Source organism: Stegodyphus dumicola, chromosome 11, assembly GCF_044657685.1.
Source record: "Stegodyphus dumicola isolate Sdum_Otavi_A_Nest chromosome 11, ASM4465768v1".
Taxonomy (NCBI): Eukaryota; Metazoa; Arthropoda; class Arachnida; order Araneae; family Eresidae; genus Stegodyphus; species Stegodyphus dumicola.
Genome location: NC_140778.1, coordinates 21,097,630 through 21,121,028, shown reverse-complemented (window position 1 = coordinate 21,121,028; position 23,399 = coordinate 21,097,630). Strand labels below are relative to the sequence as shown.

Genomic DNA, 23,399 nt, shown 5'->3' with positions numbered 1-23,399 from the left:
ATTCTGTTAATGTATTTTTAAGTGAAAATAGGTCGACGTATACATGGATGATACCGTGTATGTGCAATTCTTAAAAACGCGGCAAGCAGTGCGCGATTCTGCACTTTCTCCCAATTTCGCACCTAATCTTCGTCATGATTAAGCACTTTTGTTCCATAAAAGTTCTAGCATAAGCGTAATTCGGCTAGCAGATTGTTGGGAAAAAAAAAAAATTTGAGTAAAAAAAAAAAAAAAAAAAAAAAAAAAAAAAAAAAATGCCTTTACTTTGTGAAAACAATTGTCTAGAAAAAAATAGCAGGTTGCTGTAGCAGGGTTGGTCGCCAAATTTTCGCCAAAAAATCTCCAAGTTACCATAATCCGAAGATTAACCAGAACAGCTAACAAATATTTAAAATCAAACTGCTTTCCCGATTCTAAGCCTAGATAAACTTTCAGATTTTAAAATATAATTCCATTAAAACAATATTTTTTTTTTAGTTTGTTATTAGAATTGTAACTTTTAGTGTTTTTACTTTTATTTTGCTGCAAAGTAGAAGCTTCTTTTTTACTTTTTATCCCTGTCGTATTGAACTTAATTTCTACTTTCACATTAAAGCATTTACTTGTAAATACATGATATTCTAATTATAGTTTTCTAATATTTCTCCTATTTATGTCATTTTATGCTATTAAAAGAAATAAGAAATGGAAAAGCAAATGTTAGAACTGCTAACAGTGATTTCTTTCACCGAGTTTTATTTAAAAGTAAAGATTTACTTGCATTTCTATTATTTGGCAGCAGTATTTTACGTAAAGTAAAATAACCCTCTCAGAAGTTTCAAAATCTATCCCAAAGTTTCCCAAACTGTGTTTCCCCGAACAATGCTGTACCGCAAATAGCGAGTAAACGTTCCGCTAAAAGATTTGAAACTAATCATAGAGAACAACGAAATATTATCAGCTTTGTTTGTATTTAACATAATTTAAAACAACTCGTGAAACGAATTTTAAAAAGAAAACATAAAACAGTGTACTTAAATTCACGCAAGTAATAAATTTAGTAACATAGCTCGACACAAGATGATTTACATTAGCAGCCAAATACATGCAGAATGCATTTTTTTTTTTTTTTTTATTTTTTTATTTTTTTTTTTAAGTGTTTCTGTTCCATGCTTTTGAGCTTGTAGTGTTGCGTGCCCCCAACTTGTCAGCAACTATGGTAGTGACTGCTATGAACTGTAAATTACACAAACTCGTAAGAAGGGTTTAAATCCCTTTTTATTCCACTTTAGAAATAACAGCTGTGTAACAGCTAAAACAGAACTGTGAAACTAAAAATTAATGACAGGATGAATAAACAACTAGATCACTACCTACGAGGTTCTGAAATCGTAACTAACTTAACCGCGTTCTAAAATACAGCTGAGATTCAGCAAGCTTACTGAAAGATTCAACGAACTGCCGAGATAGGCACACAGGCCGAAACGCGCGGTTCTTAAATTTCTACCTAGCAACCTTCACGTTAGCGATTCAAGAAGCACCCATACAGTCTCGTTTCCCTTCTATTTAAACTGAACTTACTTCTGCTAAAATTTGAATAGACTGCGCGTTCTACTACAATTTACATACTCTGGCATTGGCAATTCTAGGGGAAAGTAAAGTCTTGACAGGAAAGATAGCTTAAACTTAAAATACATGTTAGTTAAAATAAATATAAACCCTACAAGCTTTCAACGCGTGAAGCGGTGGGCTTGTTACAGAAATAGCACTTACCAGTACTTTCTAATAGCTTGCCCTAAGACGTTGCCGTTGGTTTGACTTGCAGGACGACACGGTCCTCCTTGTCAATGAAGACTTTATAACCAATCTAGTTCGCCTCGATCATACCAAGCTTGTTAACCCCTTCGAGCCGGGTAGCGAAAACGCGCGCTTATCGCTGAGGCCGGCAGTGTCTTACGCGAGCGTCTCTCCAGGGCCGGGGGCTTTTTTGCTACTAAGCCTAAATCCATGAAATTTCCGAAGTATCAACGCATTGTTTAATAATGCTCTATAGAGTATTTAAACGGCTTATGCTTTATAAATATTTTTATATATATACTTTAATTACCTTATTTCTTGTTTAAATGCATATTTTACACATTTTATTTTAATTACTCACCATTTTATGACTTTTAACATTATACATCTGAAAACTAAATATATTACATAAAATTCTCTTTTCGTATGAAAAATTTTAAAACAGTGATCTACACACAGTCCTACGTTACATTCCTTGAACTCGTAATAACTCATTTGCCGTTTTGGAGGATTTTTCCGGGAATGTGAACAAACGAAGCATCGTCGTCTCATTTTCTTATCAGTCTCTTCTGAACAAAGTTTTGGAAAATGTCTTTCAGCTAATCTTTCAGAATCAATATCAGAATTTCAGAATCAATATCTGATATATTTTGCATCATTTCTACTATTTCATGCTCTGTTAAACATTTTTGACGCTTCGACATTGAAACGGTAAAAACAGAAAGAATTCACGTCTAACAAGATCTAATTATTTTCTAAAAACTGAACTGTAAACGGAAATACTCAACGCTTTAGCACATATAAAACTTCTACTTACAATAAACAACTACCACGTGCGAATAAAGTGCGATTTAAAGAGACGTCATAAATCACGCCATTCGGAAACATTTAGTTTCCCGTTTGTTTATATAATCAAAAACACGTGTATGTGAGTCATGCTTCTCTCATTTCGAGTAGAAGGTCTAATTTACATGCATCTGAAATCATATGGACATACAGTGCCATCTTGTGGCAGAAATTATAGTTTGAAAAACGTTCCAAAGTACTGGCACAAATACGTGACAGTCAGTAGAGAATGGAACAATCCTCTGGCACGCCTGCGTGTCGGCCGGTAGGTAAGTGCGTTCGTTGCTGGCACGTATACGTGACAGTCGGCGCGAAGGGGTTAAGCACGATTTAATTCGCAATAATAAATGAAGGCATTTTGTTGTTGCGAAGCTACGTTTCTCTAGATTGGCAACAAATCCATTACTCTGCTGTTTCATATGTAAACAAGCAATGACCGCCATCAAAAAAATTATTAGGATTAGCGGCACTTAAACAACTTTAAAATCGCTGATAATTCTAAAAATATTGCATACAGATTTACTAAAGCCATAAAAACCTTAACCGGAAGATAAGAACAACACAATTCAATCATTTTTAAAGCAAAAATTGTACAATTTATAAGCATATAAGAATAAAGAAACTGAGATCACTGAGCCGGGTAACAGAGTGAATATACATATAAATATATTTATATACGTTTGGCGCGGCCGATTGCAACCAAAATGCGAGGTGCACATTTATATGTTATAGAAGTCCTATATACAAAATTTCAACGTTCTGAGGCTACTCGTTTTTGAGTTATGCGAGGTACGTACGTTCGTACAGACGCCACGAAAAATTCTCTTCAGAATTCATTTTAAAACAGTTTTATAATTTTTTTGGAGGAAAAGAGTTTTTTATTCTGTCCTTACGTACAGATATCACGCAAAAACATCGTTAAATTGCATTCGATAGCGGTCAAAATGGATATTTTCGTTGATATATGCTGCCTGAAACTTTTCGCGATTACAATACTTCCTTTTTACTTCGTACAAGGAAGTAAAAATAAATAAAATCTCAAAGGTTTCATATTTTATATAACGTCCAAAGAAGCTTTTTTTTTTTTTTTTTTTTTTTTTTTACACTTTGTGCGTTAACTTTACTTATTAAATATCATGTTTTTCGCACTTAAACCATAAAATTCACTTTGTAATGTATTTTGTAGTAATTGACAAAACAGATAATCTTCTTAGTAGAACATAAATTTTATTTTTATTTTACGGAGATAGATAATTTGAAGAAAATTATTTTGTGGCAACATTTTCGTACAAATACTAGCTGGTAAAAACTTCAGAATCCTAATTTTAAAACAATTGCTCACGTTGCTGAGCAACGGTTACATAATACAAATAAGGCGTTGCCACTTCAACAATTATTATTATTATATTTATTATTTATTAAATAACAAGATATTACAACCTCAACAGCAATATCGCAAAATCATTTTAAAATGAGCATATTTTTAGAATTTCCGATACACATTCCGATGGCGCACTGGAGATAATTTTTTTTTCTGTACAACGTTGCCATTCCCCGCTTTGAAATCGTTGTGTTAGTTCATCAAAAATTCGTTAAAGTACTACTTAAAATTCTCTTTTCGTATGAAAAATTTTAAAACAGGGATCTACACACAGTCCTACGTTACATTCCTTGAACTCGTAATAACTCATTTGCCGTTTTGGAGGATTTTTCCGGGAATGTGAACAAACGAAGCATCGTCGTCTCATTTTCTTATCAGTCTCTTCTGAACAAAGTTTTGGAAAATGTCTTTCAGTTAATCTTTCAGAATCAATATCAGAATTTCAGAATCAATATCTGATATATTTTGCATCATTTCTGCTATTTCATGCTCTGTTAAACATTTTTGACGCTTCGACATTGAAACGGTAAAAACAGAAAGAATTCACGTCTAACAAGATCTAATTATTTTCTAAAAACTGAACTGTAAACGGAAATACTCAACGCTTTAGCACATATAAAACTTCTACTTACAATAAACAACTACCACTTGCGAATAAAGTGCGATTTAAAGAGACGTCATAAATCACGCCATTCGGAAACATTTAGTTCCCCGTTTGTTTATATAATCAAAAACACGTGTATGTGAGTCATGCTTCTCTCATTTCGAGTAGAAGGTCTAATTTACATGTATCTGAAATCATATGGACATACAGTGCCATCTTGTGGCAGAAATTATAGTTTGAAAAACGTTCCAAAGTACTGGCACAAATACGTGACAGTCAGTAGAGAATGGAACAATCCTCTGGCACGCCTGCGTGTCGGCCGGTAGGTAAGTGCGTTCGTTGCTGGCACGTATACGTGACAGTCGGCGCGAAGGGGTTAAACACGATTTAATTCGCAATAATAAATGAAGGCATTTTGTTGTTGCGAAGCTACGTTTCTCTAGATTGGCAACAAATCCATTACTCTGCTGTTTCATATGTAAACAAGCAATGACCGCCATCAAAAAAATTATTAGGATTAGCGGCACTTAAACAACTTTAGAATCGTTGATAATTCTAAAATTATTGCATACAGATTTACTAAAGCCATAAAAACCTTAACCGGAAGATAAGAACAACACAATTCAATCATTTTTAAAGCAAAAATTGTACAATTTATAAGCATATAAGAATAAAGAAACTGAGATCACTGAGCCGGGTAACAGAGTGAATATACATATAAATATATTTATATACGTTTGGCGCGGCTGATTGCAACCAAAATGCGAGGTGCACATTTATATGTTATAGAAGTCCTATATACAAAATTTCAACGTTCTGAGGCTACTCGTTTTTGAGTTATGCGAGGTACGTACGTTCGTACAGACGCCACGAAAAATTCTCTTCAGAATTAATTTTAAAACAGTTTTATAATTTTTTTGGAGGAAAAGAGTTTTTTATTCTGTCCTTACGTACAGATATCACGCAAAAACATCGTTAAATTGCATTCGATAGCGGTCAAAATGGATATTTTCGTTGATATATGCCGCCTGAAACTTTTCGCGATTACAATACTTCCTTTTTACTTCGTACAAGGAAGTAAAAATAAATAAAATCTCAAAGGTTTCATATTTTATATAACGTCAAAGAAGCTTTTTTTTTTTTTTTTTTTTTTTTTTTTTTTTTACACTATGTGCGTTAACTTTACTTATTAAATATCATGTTTTTCGCACTTAAACCATAAAATTCACTTTGTAATGTATTTTGTAGTAATTGACAAAACAGATAATCTTCTTAGTAGAACATAAATTTTATTTTTATTTTACGGAGATAGATAATTTGAAGAAAATTATTTTGTGGCAACATTTTCGTACAAATACTAGCTGGTAAAAACTTTAGAATCCAATTTTAAAACAATTGCTCACGTTGCTGAGCAACGGTTACATAATACAAATAAGGCGTTGCCACTTCAACAATTACTATTATTATATTTATTATTTATTAAATAACAAGATATTACAACCTCAACAGCAATATCGCAAAATCATTTCAAAATGAGCATATTTTTAGAATTTCCGATACACATTCCGATGGCGCACTGGAGATAATTTTTTTTTCTGTACAACGTTGCCATTCCCCGCTTTGAAATCGTTGTGTTAGTTCATCAAAAATTCGTTAAAGTACTACTTAAAATTCTCTTTTCGTATGAAAAATTTTAAAACAGGGATCTACACACAGTCCTACGTTACATTCCTTGAACTCGTAATAACTCATTTGCCGTTTTGGAGGATTTTTCCGGGAATGTGAACAAACGAAGCATCGTCGTCTCATTTTCTTATCAGTCTCTTCTGAACAAAGTTTTGGAAAATGTCTTTCAGTTAATCTTTCAGAATCAATATCAGAATTTCAGAATCAATATCTGATATATTTTGCATCATTTCTGCTATTTCATGCTCTGTTAAACATTTTTGACGCTTCGACATTGAAACGGTAAACACAGAAAGAATTCACGTCTAACAAGATCTAATTATTTTCTAAAAACTGAACTGTAAACGGAAATACTCAACGCTTTAGCACATATAAAACTTCTACTTACAATAAACAACTACCACTTGCGAATAAAGTGCGATTTAAAGAGACGTCATAAATCACGCCATTCGGAAACATTTAGTTCCCCGTTTGTTTATATAATCAAAAACACGTGTATGAGAGTCATGCTTCTCTCATTTCGAGTAGAAGGTCTAATTTACATGTATCTGAAACCATATGGACATACAGTGCCATCTTGTGGCAGAAATTATAGTTTGAAAAACGTTCCAAAGTACTGGCACAAATACGTGACAGTCGGTAGAGAATGGAACAATCCTCTGGCACGCCTGCGTGTCGGCCGGTAGGTAAGTGCGTTCGTTGCTGGCACGTATACGTGACGGTCGGCGCGAAGGGGTTAATAAATAAGAAGCACACAAAAATAAAACAAATATGCAAAACAAGACAAATTGGAAAGGAGCAATACAAAGCATCAGATTTAAATTTTTTAAGGATTAAAGGAAGATTTAAATTTTTAAATTTTTATTCGAGTAGTTTTAAAAAAATTAGCTCTCAAAATTTCAGCTCCTCAATGTTATTTGAGTTTGGTATATATTTATTAATCTCTCCTCTTTTTCTTAAGCTTATTTGATTCTTCATTCACATTTCGAAATTCACGTACATTCCAAATAAAATTTACCCATGTTTTATGATTTATTTTTAAAATTTGTATTTTAAAATATTTTTTTTAATTTTTCAAAAAAACATTTTGAAATATAATATATAATAATTTTACCATCATCTTAAAGTAGACGTATTTCTAAGCACACCTGCAAAAAATTACAAGTTTTTATTCCAAATTTCCGAAGATATACGTGAATTTATATATTGGCGCGTTTTGAAATTTGGCATATTTGTTGAAAGCGTTAAAACGTCAAATTTGGTTTACAAACTTTGCTAAAATTACTCTTCCGCTCATGCACAATGTAAAAAGGTAGGAACGAGGTGCCTTTTTTTCCGGTCCTGCATAATGGAAGGAAAGGTAAATTGGTTGCCATATATTGAAAAGTGCGCCAAGTGAATTATTCTTGGCGCAAACTGAAAATTTACGCCAAGATAAACTTTTGAATTTCTCAGTAAATTTCATACCAAATTTTACAAAATTTAATATCTAGGCATAATTTGAGTCTTAGAATCGAAATATGGTATGTAATTTCAGAAAAATTGGTATGTAATTTCATAAAGAGCCCGATTTTATGTCAAAATACCTATGTTAGAACAATGCTATATTTAAATCTAATATATATCATAAGTCGCGCTTTCGAGACATGCAATTTGGAGTTTGTCAATTGGTCCTTTAGAACGGGAGATATAGAACAGTACTCTTTTTTTTTCCCCCTCAGTGTGCGTGAAAATCTGTAAATAGTAACTATAACACAAAGCTATGCCATGTAAAATCTAAACCATTATTCGAAGTTTCAATGGTGTGTTATACAAATTGTGCCTAAAAATACTTTGAGCCTGCGGACATTGACATTTGCTTTCAAATTCAGTGTAATTTTATTTAACAATATGTTTCGTACCCGTACGCTGTATGGTGGCCATGACGGCATTTTGCTAACATTTCCTTGGCTTCAATTTTGTGATTAATTTTAGAATAAATGGAGTATCCTTTTAGGGCGACTGGGAATGAGGGCACCTAGTCTCCAAATAATGGAGGTGACGAATTATAATCCACCATATTTTAATTAGGGCTCCGCTTCCTGAGTCATTAAGGTTATACCGATACATGAAAGTGACAAATGTACAGTGTCCTCATCGGAATTCGACTTCCGGAACTTCCGAATACTCTCCGAGCGTGCTTCCAGTTACACCACGAAGGCATCATCATCAAGAATGTGACTTATATCTGTGTTAGCTTATATTTGCATTAACTTGTATCTGCGTTTTCATTTAATTTATATATGTGTTATCATTTATTATAACTAAAAATCCGAATTTACTCTAGTGTCCTTTTTAAAAAGTGTTCCGCGAAGAGAAATGTGTCTGAAATCTATCCTAATATTTTGAGACTGCCATTTTTTTAAGATTATTTTTCTAAATTAATCTTGTTGTTCTTAAGTTGAAAGTTAATAAAAAAAAAACTTTAAAGATGCGAAACTAAGCAACTTTTCTCATACGACTTAAAATTCATTTTCTATTTAAACCAACAAATGAAAACTATTAAAATAATTCCTTTCATCTTCTTCATAGGTGAAAATACTGAGCACAGATATGAAAGAATTGCATCAGTTTGTGGATCCCAGCATTCTTCCGATAGAGTATGGAGGCGTTATGCCGCCTTCCGATTGTCAAGAGATGGCACAAATGGTACTGGACAAGGAACAGTACTTTAACTTCAATCGCAAGTTTGGGTTTCCCGCCAAAGAAAACCACAAGGTCCATGACGTTTGATCCACTGGGTGCAACTATGAAATTCCTGATATTACCAATGCATCATGGTCAATTTCGAACGCGCTAAGACAGGAAGGATTCAGAAACACAGTTAACCAAGTCCAAAATGTTGTTAGGATGCAATCACAAATATTAAAAGTGAATCCAAAAAAGAATAAAATTGCCTTGAATCACACATACTGACTGTGCTTGCTTATGAGATTTATACAGAAATGAAACTGTAATAATTATTCTATTAACTATCTGTTGAAAGATATGAGCATTAACTCAGCAACTAATGTACATGTACCATTCATTCAGAGCTAGTATATATTCACACAAGAGGCTGGACCGAAATAACTCAACATGAAAAGCATGCTTAAGGGATGGGATATCTTCAAAGAATGCTTTCTGGGAGAAACTCGTCAGAGAAATTGGATTGGATTCATTATTCGGGTTACGAAAATAAGAACTATTTATCATACATGCTCCGCCTTTAGACACTACTCGTGCTTGCTCCTTTACGTCGTATTAGTCGAAAATGCTCCTCGGAGAGCAGTTTAGAATGTCACCCTTGCCTCTCACCCTTGGTATCCCATTCCAGTGCTAGTCGGATTTCTAAATTTCAATTCTTTCCTCACCCCTCAAAGTTACCCCGGATTCCCAAGGTCACCAATTCTGGGGCCACGGAGATTATGAAGGTTGTGGGGCTTACCAAAGCCACTTTTGGTTACTGCACTACATACTCGGATGGCACACACCAATACCCTCCCCGACAGCATGGGCTGCCCTTTTCAGCAGCAAGAGCCAGAACAATGCTTTTTATGCCCTCAGTGCCGAGACTATATTAAACCTCTGGGGTAGATTAAGGAAAAGCACATTAGCTCTATCTATCTGCTTAAGAGCAATGCTACCTTTGGATCCTCAGATTCATGTTATGTATAACTAAAAAAAAAAACACTCGGAAACTAGCCCGTTCGACAGAATTTTAACAGGACTTGATATAAAAAACTGACCTGCGTTTTAAGATATAAAATCCCCAAACCTCATACATCCATTAAAAGATCCATCCATTCCATTCAAAGATCGGAACAAACTACCAGCATTACCGCAGGTTTATCTCCTCGGCCACTGGTGAACCCAAACTACGAAGTAAGAAAAGTAATATTCAAAATACGCAGCGCCGAATGGTGGGGGAAAAAATATAAGTTTGAGCGCGAGGACATTCAATTCATAAAGTCAGTTACAATATAAAATAATATAATGTAAACGTGGACTTGGTTCTCTTTTGCTCTGAAGCCATTGCATGTTTTTAGAGGCATTTTGATAATGGAAGAACTGCTGCAATAGCAAAGAATATGGACCACATGGACTTATTTATTGCTTTTATTGTATTTATTGCTGCTGTATTTAAAGTGGACTATTGGCAAACGTTGCAATTTTAATTTGTAATAAAACATGTAACATTCATTTAATCAAGTAAATGTTATTTAGTAATAAAATGATTATTTTTCACTCTGAGTTTTCCCAAATGATTTTCATAGTCCATTCTGCTTTAAGATTAATATTGATGTGTAAAACTAAAATGAGGGGGGGGAAGTAAAAAAATATGGAACAAAATCTGAAAGCTTTCAGATTTTATGTTACGACCAGAACTGCGATTTTTTTTCATTTACATATACATACACGTTACGAGAGCATTTGGGCTAACAACCCTTTAAGCTTAAAATATTTAAAAACATCATATCTTTAGAATTTCCGAGACAGTCTTTCGAGCTGGATAAAAATAATTTATTCCGCACAAAGCGTTGCCACTGCTAGCTTTAAAATCGTTGAGATTCTTAATCAAAAATTCGTTAAAGTTAAAAAAATATCAAATAGATAATAAAACAAATTCCAAATTCAGGCTTCCAGGTGCCCATATTCGAGAGAAGGACTATGTTATTCAAAATTGGGTGTCTCAGGTATCGTCGTTATTCACAATGCGTGATGCACACTTATGCAGAATCTTCATTACTTAATATCTCTAAATATAATACAGGGCAATAATATTTGGTGGCAACAATTTGTAAGGCGATACAGCGGTTATAGTGATTCGACTCAAAACGCCGTTTCAAGTCTAAGAGTCCTCTGGGCTAATGCCCCTTTGGGTTATTATGAATAAAGTAAGTAAAATATATTTACAGTAAAATACTGCAGCAATACTAAGAAGCAGTGCCACAAGATTACGCCACAAAGCCGTTAAAATATCAGAAATCCACGTTGAATCCCAAGGTCGTTTATCACCTTCAAGGACACACGAAATTCGTGCGTTGCTGCACTTCTCATTGGTGCTGATAGATGGCGACACGAGTAAGCAACTAATTATCCACCAGTATCAAGCGAGCATGCCGCTACTACAGCAACGTAATCTCTACAAATGGCAAGCGTAAAATAAAAAGACAAAAAGAAAAACTAACGGAAGTCTACATATCTGATTTAAACAATTTTATAAACATAAAAAACTGAAAGCTTACAGATTTTATGTTACATCTAAAGGGGCGTTCTTTTAATGTTTTGTGGGTTACCTTTATTTATTAAATATCATGTTCTTCACACTTAAACCATAAAATTCAGTTCAACAGCAATATCGCAAAATAATTTTAAAGTGAGCATATCTTTACAGTTTCCGATACACAGTCTCATGCGCTGGAGACAAAAAATTTTTTTCGTACAATGTTGCCGTTGCTCGTTTACGCACATACATTATTTTTAATAATAAAATGTGTTGTGCCACATATTAATTCAGTAAGAAAAATTATCAGTATAGTAAACATAGGTTTAAAATCTATGCATTCTTAATATAATTTTCTGTTTCCTCTATCTTTTAAGTTCAGTTGTCCTTTAGATCTGTGAATGGAGTACACTGCAATTGTATGAAGAAATACAAATGAATAAGTAATTAATTAAGTATGAAGAAATACAAATGAATAAGTGGATTGCAATTAGAAAACTTAAAAAATTAGAGAACAGTTCAGTCTGTTACAAAATCAAATGCAGGACCGGCTAAATTTTCTCAAGAAAATGACAAGTATGAAACTATATGAGATGGAAATAAAAATTAGTTTTACTTTATACACACTACTACAGCACATTTTAGCCTATTCATATAAAATCGTTTCACTCTTCAGACTAAACTATAGCTGTTTGTCTGATTACTCTCCGATTTCAAAACCTATGCAAAAATACGGTTGCTTTTGTATCCAATTTTAAAATCTATACTTTCCTTAACATTAAATTAGGTAGAAAATATGGTACTTATTCATAAACCTTCTCATTAGGTACTCTGGAAATAGCCTTTTTTTACCAGATAAATATGAAGAAATTTTACTAAAACATTATTTGAATTTTTTGGTTTCCCCTGTCAGCTAAATTTTTGTCAGTTTAATGCCCTGTCCCCTAAATGATTTCTCGGCTACTAAAATGGCTGTTAAGTGTACCGTCGGCTAAATGCCTGTGTCGGTTAAATGCCCGTGTCGAATAAATGTACTTGTCGGTAAATATCCTGTCAGCTAGCTGCTGTCAGTTAAATGTCTCATTGGCTAAGTGTCCACAACCCAAATAAAAATAACTAAAAAAAGGGGTGAAGCTTTCACATTTTATATCGTGGCCAAAGAAGCATTGTGTGTGCTATCTTTATTAAATATCATGTTCTTTGCACTTAAAAGCAATATCACAAAATACTTAAAAACAGCATATATTTAGAATTTCTGATAGACTGTCTTGCGCACTGGAGATAGTTGTTATTTTTTAACTGTACAGTGTTCCTGTTGCTCTCTTTGAAATCGTTGAGTTAATTACTCAAACATTCGCTAACGTTTTATAAAATATGAAATAGACAATAAAACATATTCCAAATTTGGGCTTATAGGTGCACATATTCAGATGGAGGACTATGTTATTCAAAATTTGATGGCTCTAGGTACCGCTGTTCTTCCACAATGCGAGATATACACATTCGTGTAGGTTCTTCATTACTTAATTTCTTTACAGATGCTACAGGGCGATAATATTTGGTGGCAACAATTTGAAAAGTGATACAATGCTTTTATTGATTCGACGCAAAATGCCGTACCGAGACCAATAGCCTTTCTTGCCTAATGACCCTTTGGGCTAAAAGGAAAAAACATTCATGCCACATGCAGGTAATTAAAATAGCACAAGTGAAATTCAAGGTTAAATAACATAGTCAAAAACTGCACAAACCTGTCTACTTAAACTACCTCAATTTAAATGATGCACATTAAACGTCGGCTAGTAAAATGGCTAAAGCCAGAATAAACTTAGTATACAGCTGGTGCGTAAACTGCGAGAGAGCCTGCTGAAAGCTTTTAACTCTCATACTTTAAAATCCTTGGCTTAAATCAGTGATTTTCAACCTGTGGGGAGCGTCCCCTTAGGGGTGCATAATAACTCTAAATGGGGGTGCGATCATATAGAGAAAAAATATTATTTAAAAAACTGATTAATTTACTGAAAGGAAAGCAAAACAACAGAATTCTGATATAATAAAAGATAAAATACATATTTACATTGATATAATACACTTAAAAATGGATTGTATCAGTACTGCATAATGCATTTTTTTAAGTCATCAATACTAAATTAAAAACAAATTTAATAATAATTAGAGACTCCTTTGGATATTTAGCTGATATCCATATTTCGTCTTCAAACCAGCCATCACAGAAAATCTGGTTTTGCAAAAGTTGGATGTTTAAAATGTAATAATATACGAAATACTCTTGTTTTCAATGCAGAAAACCCAGCCCAGCCCATCACCCAGCCCTCCCAAAATTTACGGCAAAACGTCCTGATGGCGAAAAGTTTCATTCCCCTATATTCTTGTTCGTTTTACTGCTGTAGGATATAAATATGACCACTGCACCTGCTGCTCTCCAGTCTTGCAGATTTCTTTGCTCCTGATAAAGAGTTACTTGTACCTGTTTGCCCTCGAAATCAACCGAGTTTTTGACCGAATCTATGCAAAACACAAGACTGTTGCTTTGCTAATTTTATGAAGCAATTCTGATGCTAAAAATTAAACGCAATCACTGACTCTTCGAATAGAAAAGAAAATGAAAAAGAAAAAAAAAAAAAAAGGCTGGGTAAACTGCCATATAATTGCTGTGAAATCTAGTGGATAAAAGGCCAGAAAGATACACTGCCTTAATAAAGTTTTGCCATTAAATCACAGAGTTAAATTATCTCCCTCTTTTAAGATTACATCTTCATAAATAAAAGGTTTCAAATATTAAACACATGAATAATTCTCAAATTGTTTAATATATATACTTTATTCACAAGCAACGGAATATATGAATAAAATATTACTGAATAATTAAGAAAACTAGAATATAAAACAATTAAACAAATAAAATATTTTTCAAATGCAGGTCCCTTCATCTTTTTTTTCTAAGTACACAAAAGAGAAATATCAGTCCTATGACCTTTATTTACTTGATTTTCATATGAAAAGGAATGGTAAAGAAATCAAACCTAATAAAGTACTTTATTTTACAAAAATAAGAATATATATATTTACAAAAAAGTTTGCAATAAGTAGTACAGGCCATACAATATATTTCTAAAAATTCATGCAATAGAACGTTCAGAATAATTTATTTGCTGACAGATAGTATTAACACTTTATTATACACTTCCTCATGCTTTTAAAAATAGATTAAACTTAAAAACTGTGAATTGAAAACAAAATATACAGAGTTCTTCATAATTCTGCAACATGATTTTAAAATTCTTAACAAATAAACTACTCAAGTGATATCAAATTTTAATGTTCTGAAATAAAACTAAGTTTTCTCTCATTCTTTTTTAATCTATTTCACAAATGTTCAACATGTCTCTCCTCACATGACAAACATCTATGCAATAATCCATTTCATTCCACAGTTAAAAGTGTTGCTCCATATCGGCCAGTTTTGATCAACTGCGACCACATCTGCATACCATATCTGACAAGAGCCACAATACTGATGATACAATTGCAATGATATTGGAAATTATCTGAGAGTGCAGGCATAAAGACTGGCATAAACTTCGGTAAATTACAAGTTTAAGTCGTATGTCCCAATAAAGAAGCTGTACACAGAAAGCATTTCCCATACCACTTACTGATACTATTGAAAATAGGTGCAGCTTATGAAATTCTGTCGAAATCATCACTGCACAGTTAAAATAATGCACCAGAAAATCATGGACACTATGTAATCATGTCTTTCATTAAAAAAAAAAAAAAAAAAAAAAAAAAAAAAAAAAAAAAAAAAACACTTTAAGAATAGCTTCCTCTGTCATGAAACAATTGGTAGTTTATTTTACAAAAATTCGTTTAAATGTTTTACAGAATCATGAATAGCGCTGTATGTTCAAAGCTTGATACAATTTTAAATCATGTTTATCATACTATCAGCACTGAACAGAATACAGAAACAACTAATTTCATTGTCTGTGTCATAAAAGCTGTGCATTCACTTGTGCATAAATGCATTTAAATTACATTAAAACTATCAATGTAAATTTCAGCTGACTTTCAAACCAAAAAAAAATTACAAATTTATTTCCTTTTTTAAGATAAGAAATGATATTTAATGTAATAATCCCACTCTTGTTTTTTATGTGAATTCCATTTTGTATCAACAATTAAAAAATGTTACCCATAAAATCTTGATATGATATTATTTGAATAAACCATGTAGCTTATTTGGCATATTTCATTCTTTTTTATTTATAACATAGTATTCTCAACGTTCCACTACATTAAACAACAGTAGTGTTATATATTGGCTTATAATAGAACATGTAACCAAATTACAACAGATAAAACTTTTTATATTAAATGTTACCACATTTTAAAATCACTTCTAAAACCACTTAGACAAATTTCAGGAAGTTGAATAATCAAAAATATTCAACTTCCTATAATGAATCTTTACAAAATTAAACAAAATTCATCTCAATAAAAACATTTTAAAATTTAAAAAAAGAAAACATTTAAAGATAGTCATTGTAATCTTTGTGTATCTGTATGCTGCCCATCGAAAATCACTGACAGCAAAAGTGGAAACAGCTTCCAGCAAGTGCTGAAGTTTGAATATGGAATCAGTTTTCTGTTTTCCTTTCACAGATCGTCATCTCCAATACCTTCGAAGGCATCATTCTCAACTAGAGGTTTCGGGGAAGAAGGTCCATTCTTAACATGTTTAGAAGAAAACTTTTCCTGCACATAAAGAGAAAACATATTTCAATAAACAAACCAGACATTCTAAGGGATCAATTTAAGATAAGATTTAACCCATTAGCCGCTGGTGTTGCGTTGACGCAACGGTCAAAATAAATGCGTATACCAATATAACTACCTAAGATATTTTATACCAGCAGATGATTTTGTGTAGGGAATATTATGAAGATTATTTCTGTAAAAAAATATTTGCCTTCAACAATCATTTTGCTTATAATAATTAATCTCATACTTTAAGCAAAATTTAAACAAAACTTTCGACCGGGTATTTTTGCTGAAAATATTTAATGAAAGAATCGCAGTCTTTATGAGTGATTTATTTATAGTCAAGATTACCGTTAATCAGAACATTACATCAGTCAGATGTTTGTGTTGGGAAGAAAGGGAAAACAGGTGTTGCGTTGACACAACGTCAGCACGAAACGGGTAGTCAATCTCCTTTTTCACTCATTCCTTTCGATGTTCTGGTTCATGTTCTGGTTTTTAGAGCGAGGTATCTTACATTAGAAGAAGCCCTTCAAAGATTTTTTCATGAAGAAACAGATGATGATAATGTTAATAATGACCAGAATGAAACTGATATTGCTGTTGTTCCCCCAGAAATTGCAGAGTCTAGTGACGAAGAAGAAAGGAATAGCAATGTTTTAAATAATGATAATGATATTTTGCCAAATGATACTGTTGGGGAAGTTGAAATCCACGTAAGAAGTAAGTTTCAGCCCTCTAAAAGCAGTTATAGTCATACTAAAAAGTTTAAAAAGCAGAAGACTGAAATCTTGAAGTGAATAAAAAAGGAACTGTTAGTTATGTCTCAGAACATGAAGAAAGAGATAGAAGAGAAATTATAAAAGACAAAACACAAGGTAAAACTAGTGCACAAATTTTCGATTTTCTTTTTGGTTTAAACATTTATTTTCTTCTCGTTGAACAGACATATATATACGCTCAGAAAAAAAAAAAAAAAAAAAAAAAGCCCAGAATTTATTGCATCTGAAGCCTATATGAGAAGATTTATTGGAATATTATTGCTTACAGGATATCATTCTTAACCTCAAGAAAAAAATGTATTGGTCTTTTGATAAGGACATTTTTGTTCCTGTTGTATGAGAATTGATATCACGTTTGCAGTACAGGAATATGAAGCACAATTTGCATTTGACAATACTGATATATTATATGAGATGAGGCCGTATCTAAACTTACTAAATATCACCACTTTTTACTACTGGAAATACACTCTTTTATATTTCAGACATGAGAATGCATTATTCCTTTTGCAAACTCTTATTGAGAGTATAGAATTAGCCAGAAATAGATCAGCAAGACGAAGACCTAGTAAATTCAGCATTCAAAATCGATGGAGATCGTAGACATTTTATTGTAAAGTCCGTTGATAACAAAAGACTTTGTTGTAAAGAGTACCATAGCCAGATTGTTTATAGATGCAAAGTATGTAATGTAGCTTTACATCATGATTGTAATCAAGCTTTTCATGTTTGAATCTTTCAAATGAAATAATCTGTATTTGTAAAAGAAATACAACGTATATTTTAATATTAAATTAATTAAAAGTAAAATGATTTGTAGATTTATAAAACGTTATACAGCTAAAAAGTAATCCTGCGCTCCACTCAAAAGAAACATCACACGAGCACAATCTTACTCACTAAACATCCGTAGTCTTTTTCCGCTGACGTTGCACTCGCTTTTTCCACTAAGAGCATTTTTTTTATTTTCAATGTGTGTGTGTGCGTGTTTATGGCAAAGCCTCGAGGGCTATCTGCCTAAGGGAAGGGATGCCTTCATGGAGGACTTTCTAAGGGAAACTGGCTCATGTACACGTTACACATGGGGAAAACCACGAAAATGCCCATGCAGCCAGGATTGGCCCATGCAGTGGGAAATCGCCCATGCAGTGGGATTCGAACCTCGGACCGAACTACCAGTGTTCAGCGACTTTACCGCTCACCCGCTGGTGAGCCCTTTTATTTTCAATGTAAATTTATGTTATAAATGCTTAATTTAATATTTGTTATTATTTTCATGAGAAAAGAAACATTCCTTGTACTTTTGGCGGTTAATGGGTTAAGCAATTACAATACTAATCATGATGTTAATCTAGAATTATATTCTCTGAAAACATCACACATCATGGTGGAACGTTTGGTGACCCCCCAACCATGTCTGGTACCCGGGTAGCTAGCCTGGTTGGACTCTTGAGTGTCACAGGAGTTCCTGAACTGTGCTCTCACGTATTGCCAGCGGTCATATTATCAGGGTTGTGGAGTTGGTAGGGAAAATGACCGAATCCAACTCCTGAAATTTTAAAGACTCCGACACCCTCATATAAACAGCGGTGGCCAAAATTGTGGACACTTTTGGAAATTTTTATGTTTTTGAACTTTGTATGCTTATAGAAAGCGTTACGTTTCGCTAAATGCAGACTTGTACATATCGTATTAAAGAGAATTTATTACTGAATTCAATACAAAACACAAAATTAAATTATTTGCAATATAAAAAACGTTATATGTACTTTAATATAAATAAAAAACACAGTTATGAAGTGATTTGTAATGTCTAGCTTTCCTGGCCAATCACTGTTCTTGTTCTGAGAACCAATCAAATGTTAGTAACTGCCAGTAGAAGCTGACATCATGTTTACACTTGAAACAATTCATTATTTTGCTTTGTTCTGTAGAAGGAGGACCTGTTTCTTATACACTGCAATTACAAGTAGGAATTTTTGTAAAAATTTTTAATATTTAGTCAAGAAGCAATGACATCAAATAAAAGAGTAGATTGGACACCTAGAAAGAGATGTAATATTATTGTGTTACGTTTCTGTCAGTTCAAGAACAATCAGGAGAAGATTAACAGATGTTGGACTGAGAGGTAGAATTCCACAAAAAAAACCTTACCTTAATTTTCAGCAATGAAAAAAGACTACAGTGGGCAAAGGAACACATTAATTGGACAGATGATCAGTGGTCACAAGTTATATGGAGTGATGAAACTAATATATAGTTATTCGGTAGTGATGGGCGAAAATATGTAAGACGTAGAATAATAGGAGAAGAGCTACATCCTGACTGCATTCAAGCAACTGTGAAGAACCTAGTTAGTGTTATGATTTGGTCATGCATGTCAGCAGATGGTATTGGTCACCTTCATGTCATCAATGGGACACTGAATGCCAGAAAATACATTGACACTATTCTAGAACCAAAACTTCTACCTTCCATCAGAAATCTCTTTCCCAACAATGCTTTGTTTATTTTTCAGCAGGATTCTGCTCCTTGCCACACGGCCAAAATATGGAAAGAGTGGTTTCGTACAAAGAGCATTGAATTGTTGTCATGGCCAGGAAATAGTCCTGACTTCAATCCTATCGAAAATTTGTGGCATTGTTTGAAAACTCTTGTCCGAATGAGGCGCCCATCAAATAAAAGGAAACTAATTGAGGCCATAATTGTTTCCTGGCATCATGTAATAACAAAAGAAGAGCTTAAAACTCTTGTCAGCTCAATGAAACGCCGATGTGAAGCTGTAATCAAAAATAAAGGGTACCCTACTAAGTACTGATAACTCACTGCAATCATTCATCACTATCTGTATATCGATAATTATTATCGTTTAACTTTTTTTGTATTGCAAATAATTGAATTTTGTGTTTTGTATTGAATTCAGTAATAAATTCTTTTTAAATGATATATACAAGTTTGCATTTTGTGAAATCTAACTTTTTCTATAAGCATACAAAGTTCAAAAACATAAAAATTTCCAAAAGTGTCCACAATTTTGGCCACCGCTGTATATGTATATATATGTAAACATGGGTTACAGCTTATTTTTTTAATATAAAAGAAGTAACAGATGTTACAGGAAAAGAAATTGATGGCACAGCAAATTAATTATATTAATTAGCATTTATTATGAAATGGTAAAGCTGGCATTAGTTATTTCTAAGAAACAGTATAGCTTTGGTGAGATCTTCTTTGTTGGAGGGCCATAGATTCAATTTGTTCTTAAAAGTTATAAAAGTTATAAAAGAGGTGTCTTGCAAGCTCAATCATATTTTTCTATTTCTTCAAAGGGCAATGTAGAAATCTCGTTTTTATTTTTTATTTTTTTTATTTATTTATTTATTTATTTATTTTTTTTTTTTTTTTTTTTTTTTCCCCATTTTTATAGCTAAAGGCTCTTGGTTCTTTATTTTCATTAGTCTTTTCAATATCATCCAAAAATATTTCTCAAAATCTAATTCATCACTGGAAGAGGATGATAAAGACTCAAATACAATGTCTGCAGTTTGACTGTCCTGATTTGAATTCTCTAATTACTCTGAGAATAATTTCATTCTTAATAACAGTTCATAGATGGCTTTCTTTGCCTTTTTAATTCGTTTGTCATCCAAGAAAATTCAGTATTTTGGATCTACATATATTGAACCCAGCAAGATCTCATAGTCTAGCAAACTAGTTTCTCTTTTCTTCATTAAAGAAATATTTCCTTCTGCAATACAGAAAGAACAAACATCACATTCTTCCATTCTCGCCTCCTGTCAGTTCTTCAGACTGCAGCTTTGTTGTGGCTATATACAACGTAGAAAGAAAAGTTGTGGCTATATACAATGTAGAAAGATCATTCCACTCTCTTTCTGTTAGTAAAAATTAGGGTTACCTACATCTTCTAAACACGTTCTTAATTCTAACAACCTCTTTATTATTAAATATGTACTTCCTTATCGCGTTGCTTGATCAATAATTGCTCCTTTTCCTGCTTGCTTCCTAAGAATGGCATCAATTTTGGGAGTTCTTATTACTATTGTTGCTTACTTAAATTTACCAGTGAAATTTGTAACTAAATGAATCCGTTTAATCACTAATGGCAAATATCGTATACATTCTCCTACCTTATATTTATTTATTAATATGTCGATAAAACAGAAAATAACTATTTATTAATGTACATAATCCATAAATAAAAATAATAACTAAGCTTGTCATTAATGTTTTTTCAATTATTTAAATTTAATTTCAAATTCAAACTATCCAACAAAAACCGGAGTCGGAGTCGACCTGTTTTTAGCGACGTGCCAAGAACATCAGGTGTCTGCCGAGCACATATTAGGCTGCTACGGCCTCTCTAGGGAGGATATTTACTCCAATCCCCTCCTTATGCTAGACTTTCTTAGAGTCAACGGTCTTTCGGACCTTTTTTGATTTCATCAGAAACCACAGGGAAAGCAACAACAGCATGTTAATCCATACAGTTTAACCTCTTCGCTCCAGTGTGTCATTTATGATATGCTGCAGTTTTCCTCTGAGGGCTCACCGCATCAAATGTGAACGCAGGAGCGAAGTGTCACTTGTTTCCCACCGTATCATATTTGATTCACTAAAATGGAATATTTCACGACAAACTTTATGTGTAAATTGCCTAATAATCCAAAACCATATTGAATAGAATCTCTTGGGTGTTGGCCTTATTGCTATGAATATTATTTATTATTTTATTTACAAATATAAAAACACTTGATGCTTACAACGCAAGTTCAGAATTTAGAAATTTTTCGTATAGTATAAGCAGCTTAAAATGTTGTACGTAAATATGGCAACTGGTATATATATATAACAGGCCCCGATATTTAAATTCTTAAGGTTTTATTTCATTATTCCATGGAAATTATTTAAACATGTAATTATAATCCTTATTATTAATATTGCACATCAATTTATTTTGCATTTTTTTTTCAAATACTAAGACTTTTTTGTTTATATTATAAAATATAACATAAGTACGAATCTAATTGTCTAATAATCCAAGGTCATGAGTACATAAGGGAACTACATTTTCTCCACGTGGGGAATGAAGAGGTTAATTTTTTAAGAAAATTACTAAGTACTTGAGAACTCTAATGGAAGCTCCCAAAAATTTATACAGTCAAATACCGAAAATCCGCTGACCTGAAATCCGCGTTGCCTCTCAGAATATAAACATTCAGTTTATAGGTTCCGGAAACTGCAACATTGAGTACAAAATATCAAAGAAAAAAATACTAACCGAATAATGACGTCATAATTACCGAATAATAATGACTCAAAATGGAAATACCAAATTATTGATATAAAAAAGTTAAAGAAATTAAGATAAAATAAATAAGATAAGTTTTTTCCCTCTAATCTGCATTGAGGTAAAAAAGCAGACAATTCACTCAACTCTTTGTTCAAGTTCATGATTCACGTTGTTGTATTTTCTGAGCTTTGTTATTTCATTTCACGAGATTGTTTAGTGCTGCCTTTTTTAATCCGGATATTTTGTGGATAAATTAAAAATATTTTAAATTTCAGCCCTTTTTAATATAATGACAGATAAGAAACGCACTCGTGATTTTACTGCTTGCAACGTTGAGAAACATAAACACGTTGCATTGACGGTAACACAAAAAGTGCAAATTCTGCAAAAGATGGAAGCAGGTGCTACTCCTCGATTTATAGCAGAATGGTATGGAATTGTGACACAATTGTGTATGATATATGGAAAAATAAAGAAAAGCTGTTGAATTTTTACAGCAACGGTGATTCTAACACCGGAATCCAAAACTGGAAATCTTTGCATGAGGCGAAATCGGCAAACCTCGATGCTGTGTACATATAATACAATGAATAATCAATTTATATATAATAATTATTATATATATAATCAATTTATATATGTAATAATAATTTAATGCATATAATAAATTATTACAATAATGTATATGATAATTTAATTAAATGTATCTAATATGCCTTATTCATTTTGAACTTTTAGTCCGAATATTATGCTTTATCTTTTCTGTCCTGAAATCTGCAAAATCCGCACAACCTCTGGTCCCGCGGATTTCTGGAATTTCTGGAACATCATTTCCATACATAATTTTTTAAAATATGAAAACTCATACAGCTAGAACCAAACTGTGACTAAAATATTTTTAATCATTTGTTGTATAGTATATTTTGACTAAGACACAGCTTCCAATACATATGTGGGATGCCTCCCATCCCCACTGAAAGATG

The 23,399-nt window shown here is 32.8% G+C and overlaps 2 protein-coding genes across 4 annotated transcripts in view; one reads left to right on the top strand and one right to left on the bottom strand.

Annotated features, from left to right (window-relative positions):
* The window catches only part of LOC118205540 (retinaldehyde-binding protein 1-like), a 140,458-nt gene extending 129,899 nt beyond the window's left edge, over window positions 1–10,559 (top strand). For both annotated transcript variants that reach the window (XM_085826572.1, XM_035377824.2), the window contains exon 6: window positions 8,865–10,559. In XM_085826572.1, the coding sequence (XP_085682698.1) occupies window positions 8,865–9,065 (201 nt within the window). In that variant the 3' untranslated portion in view covers window positions 9,066–10,559. The remainder of the gene's footprint in view (window positions 1–8,864) is intronic.
* Window positions 10,560–14,576: 4,017 nt separating this feature from the next.
* Snx17 (sorting nexin 17) overlaps window positions 14,577–23,399 on the bottom strand; it is a 73,852-nt gene continuing 65,029 nt past the window's right edge. For both annotated transcript variants that reach the window (XM_085826571.1, XM_085826570.1), the window contains one exon: window positions 14,577–16,317. In XM_085826571.1, the coding sequence (XP_085682697.1) occupies window positions 16,219–16,317 (99 nt within the window). In that variant the 3' untranslated portion in view covers window positions 14,577–16,218. The remainder of the gene's footprint in view (window positions 16,318–23,399) is intronic.